General features: G+C 38.6%; 1 protein-coding gene across 1 annotated transcript; it reads left to right on the forward strand.

The window, feature by feature from the left end:
• Positions 1-850: 850 nt before the first annotated feature.
• LOC112185119 (F-box protein At5g65850) lies at positions 851-2,053 on the forward strand. The gene has a single exon (XM_024323330.1). The coding sequence runs from the start codon at positions 851-853 to the stop codon at positions 2,051-2,053; it is 1,203 nt and encodes a 400-aa protein (XP_024179098.1).
• The last annotated feature ends 984 nt before the right edge of the window (positions 2,054-3,037 follow it).

Raw genomic sequence — 3,037 nt, forward strand, 5'->3', positions numbered from 1 at the left:
TTCAGAACTTCTCCTCGGAATCCAAACAACCCTAGATCGAAATAGAGATGATTCCTTATCAATCACGGAACATCGTTCAAATTACAGTCATACTACACTGTATCCTTAATAGATTTTCATAACATTAATCAATTAATATCCCAAAAAATCCGCCCTATTAGGTCTCGTAATAATGATAGGAAGATTAAATGCAATCATCTAAATTATCATTCTACAAGAAAAAACGTAGTAGTTTCCGAATTAAATGAGATATCATATTGATATTACGGGAAGCTGTCTTTGATAAGCACTTCTAAACATAATAACACGGCCTAATTAAATAAGTCCCAATTCAAGTTTATTGGGCCGTGCAGAAAATCTTAGAGGTCTTTCTTGATAGTATCTAAGGATTAACTATTATTTTTCAGGATCGATCAATGAAAAGGATCATCAACATCGATCTTTATATAAAGCGCTGACTCTCCAACCTAAAGAAACATAGTCTCAAACGTGTCTCTTGCAACCCTAAGTTGCTTTACCTGCTGATTCAAGGTACGCAACCTCTCACTAAGGTTTATACTTTATAGAAGTAAAGTTAGGGCTTTACAAGATGTGAGTGTTGGTAACTGTGTATGCAAAAGAAAAGATCTAGGTTTTGTTGTAATTAAGATGTAATTCGGATCTTCGTACTTCCTGGGTTTAGTAGTTAATGTATATCTAATGTTTTGTAATTTAAGAAACTATCCTTGTCAAACATGAATCTTTTGTATTGAAGCCATAGAAAATCTTTTAAATTTTTCATACTTTCATATTCAAAACCAGTCAGAGCACGTAGTTATTGAATCTTCAAAATGTTTGATTAAGTAGAACTATGGAGATTGCAAGGACCAAGGAAATGTCTAGCGGCAGCCACAGCTCAAAGGACCTCCCTACGGTGATCCTCCTCAACATCCTTTCTCGACTGCCAGCAAAATCTCTTTTTCGTTTCCAATGTGTCTCTAAGATTTTCTATAAGCTAGTCAACGACCCCTCTCTAGCTGCAATTCATCTTCAGCACAACACCGATATGATTGAGGAGCCACCTCTAGTCATGGTCCATTCTAGGTCTGCATCCAAATATTCCAGATTAATGCTGTTTCGAGGCTGGAAATACAATGGCGATAGTTGGACAGCAACAAGCTATGATGACAGTTTCTCTTCGGGTATTTTGTCCATTGAAACTAAATATGAGCTAGAGTTTGCTTCTGGTGGCTTGCTTTGCTTTAAGGACTCTAGTTTATCAAGAGGTCCAGCCCTATTATGCAATCCACTTAGGGGAGAAGCTCTAGAGCTCCCACCTTCTAATGTTAATTCACTATCCCGCTTGAATGAGTGGTACGGTATAGGAGTGGATGCCACTACCAGCACCTACAAGATTGTTAATATTGTTTTCGGGATTGATCCTAGGCGTTCCAGTTCATATTTGACCCAAGTTCATGTACTGGGGACAAGCTCTTGGCGACGAATATCCGCGGTTCCTCCTTGTGGTTTAAGTAAGCAGCATGCATTTGCATATGGAAACACATATTGGTTGATTGGACAATGTATACTATGTTTCGACTTCAATGAGGAGAGGTTCATATGGACTTCTCATCCCAACTTACCCTCCAAAAGGGTTCTTAACTTGCTTAATTTGAGAGGATCTCTGGCCATTGTTGATGCTACTTCAGTATCAGTTTCCAAAGTTGAGGTATGGGTGTTGAAAAATGATAAGAAAGAATGGGTGAAGGACTACAACATAAAACTCAATGTTGGTCAGTCTTATTGTTATGAATGGTGGCCTCTCAATTGTTTTATTCTTGTTGATGACTCTAGGAGCAGAAAAGGCATTGTGGGTGTGCTCCATTACAATCTAGGGTGGGGTTCTAGGAAACGCTTGCGTTGTGGAAATGGAAGAGTTGAAGTGAATTCCGTCCCCAAGATCTTCAGTTACACCGGAAGCCTGATTTCTCTAAAAACATATGGTAATTTATTGGTAGAAGGATCAGAAGCAGATCAGGGGATTGGAACTTTGTTATCTGGGAAAGCCACTTAGTTAATCAAAGTTCGATTTGTCTTGTAATTTCATGACATTTTCTTTAATTCGTATAATCTTTTGGTTTTAAGAGACTGAACTTGTGTTTGTATCGATCTTCTTCTTTTTCTTCCCTTTATTATTATTATTTTTTTAGAGATATTTGGTTCCTCTTGGTTACTATTTCAAAAACTTTAGCTTTTTTGTGATTTTTGAACTTGTAGCCGGTCCAAGAGATTCTCTAGCAGCCGTTTTGCACCATTTAACATCTATGTAAAAGTACACCAAAATTTAACAAAATAGAGCGTTCTTAATAAACTTTTTGTTATATACGCCTGTAGCAATTGCATTTTGACGCAAGACTGATCAAATCAAGGCAAACCTCCTCCCCTTGCTCTCCTCCTCAATATAAACCTTGAGTCGCCTTTCTGAGATGGCGGCTGACGATTGCCTTATCTCTTAAAGGGGCAGGGTTGGAACCGGGGACTGGGAGTACTCTCTGACAGAATCCGAACAGGCCGTGTTATAGGGAATGCCCCTGTCCCTCTGTACTGTTATTTTCTTTATATGCATACTCACGTAACCGGCCAGCAGCAAGGACTAACCAAAACTAATATCAATTGTATTTTCGTGCACACAAAAAAGGTTTATAAATCTCATCTGATTGCTTCAAGCAGTGAGACTACGAGTTATAGTTCCTTGTATATGCTACCTAAGCAAGCATTGTGAGTCTTTAACGAGGAGCAAGCCGCAAGCTACAATCTCTAGCTCGTATATATTCAACAAAATGTAGGAGACAAATCCATCATCTTCACTTATCTCTGACCAGCCATTGTCATCGTATTTCGAGGATCGCAAGATCGATCATTGATTTGTAACAGCTTGTGGAACTAAAAAGGACCAATATTTGAGGCGGCGTCTTTTCATTGTTAGCATCATTGATGTGTTGTAATTTTTAAGGCAGCAAGGGGGAAGGCCACTTGACTAGATCGAACAATGTCTTAG

The sequence above is a fragment of the Rosa chinensis genome, chromosome 2 (assembly GCF_002994745.2).
Source record: "Rosa chinensis cultivar Old Blush chromosome 2, RchiOBHm-V2, whole genome shotgun sequence".
In the NCBI taxonomy this organism is placed as follows: Eukaryota; Viridiplantae; Streptophyta; class Magnoliopsida; order Rosales; family Rosaceae; genus Rosa; species Rosa chinensis.